General features: G+C 44.0%; 1 protein-coding gene across 1 annotated transcript; it reads left to right on the top strand.

Moving 5' to 3' along the window:
* LOC122609347 lies at positions 1–978 on the top strand. Its single transcript, XM_043782399.1, has 2 exons — positions 1–401; positions 534–978. The coding sequence occupies exons 1-2, from the start codon at positions 1–3 to the stop codon at positions 976–978; spliced, it is 846 nt and encodes a 281-aa protein (XP_043638334.1).

Below are 978 nucleotides of genomic sequence, written 5' to 3'. Positions count from 1 at the left end.
ATGAACAACCAGTTTCATTCAAGTTTATCAACGTACACGAGACCCGATTTGTTTCCTACTGGAGACGATGATGAAGAGCTTTTTGGTATCATGGCTGAATGTGTTGATTTGCTTGAACAAGGTGAATCATCAAGACCATACATACCCAGTAGCGTCGTCGAAAGAGATCGATATGGTGCTGACGAGCGCCTAATGGCGGCTTACTTTAACGAAAACCCAAAGTATTCGTTGAAGAGCTTTAGGCGACGATTCCGTATGTCTAGATCTATGTTCTTACGCATCGTGAACGACATAATATCATACCCATCTCGCAATCCAGGTCCTGTGCCTTTGCATTTTAAAAGAATGCAAGACAGGCAACTTGATGCCCGAGGAAAGCCTGGTTTCAGCACCATCCAAAAGTGAGTATGCGCCATACGTCAATTGGCGTATGGCTACAATCCCGACTCGCTTGACAAGTATCTACAGATGGGTGAAAAAACATCAAGGTGTTATCTAGACTATTATTGTAAGTGTGTGTTTGAACTTTACAGGGATGAATACTTGCGTAGACCAACACTGGAGGACATACAACGCTTGTACGCTCGACATGAAGAGCTTAATGGCTTCCCAGGCATGCTTGGAAGCATTGATTGCATGCACTGGCCTTGGAAGAACTGCCCCAAGGCATGGCAAGGTCAGTTTACGTGTGGTGATCACGGTCATCCAACCATCATGCTTGAAGCAGTAGCTTCATACGATAGGTGGATCTGGCATGCTTTTTTCGGCACAGCTGGTTCGAACAACGATATAAATGTTCTGAATCAGTCGCCTTTATTTAGGGAAATCATTGAAGATCGTGCACCTGATAGCTCGTTCACTGTTAATGGCACCCACTACAAAAAGGGTTATTATCTTGCAGACGACATTTATCCCGAATGCTCGACTTTTGTAAAGGCGTATTCATGCCCTCAAGATGAGAAGCGAAAGAAATTTTAA

This window comes from Erigeron canadensis, chromosome 7 (genome assembly GCF_010389155.1).
Source record: "Erigeron canadensis isolate Cc75 chromosome 7, C_canadensis_v1, whole genome shotgun sequence".
In the NCBI taxonomy this organism is placed as follows: Eukaryota; Viridiplantae; Streptophyta; class Magnoliopsida; order Asterales; family Asteraceae; genus Erigeron; species Erigeron canadensis.
This window is presented reverse-complemented; position numbering and strand designations above follow the sequence as displayed.

Bases quoted from the DNA above. Each gene is read 5' to 3' on its own strand.
- LOC122609347 (XM_043782399.1), top strand. From the start codon at position 1: ATGAACAACCAGTTTCATTCAAGTTTATCAACGTACACGAGACCCGAT. The intron at 402-533 runs GTGAGTATGCGC...TGAACTTTACAG, and splicing joins GGTTTCAGCACCATCCAAAA to GGATGAATACTTGCGTAGAC.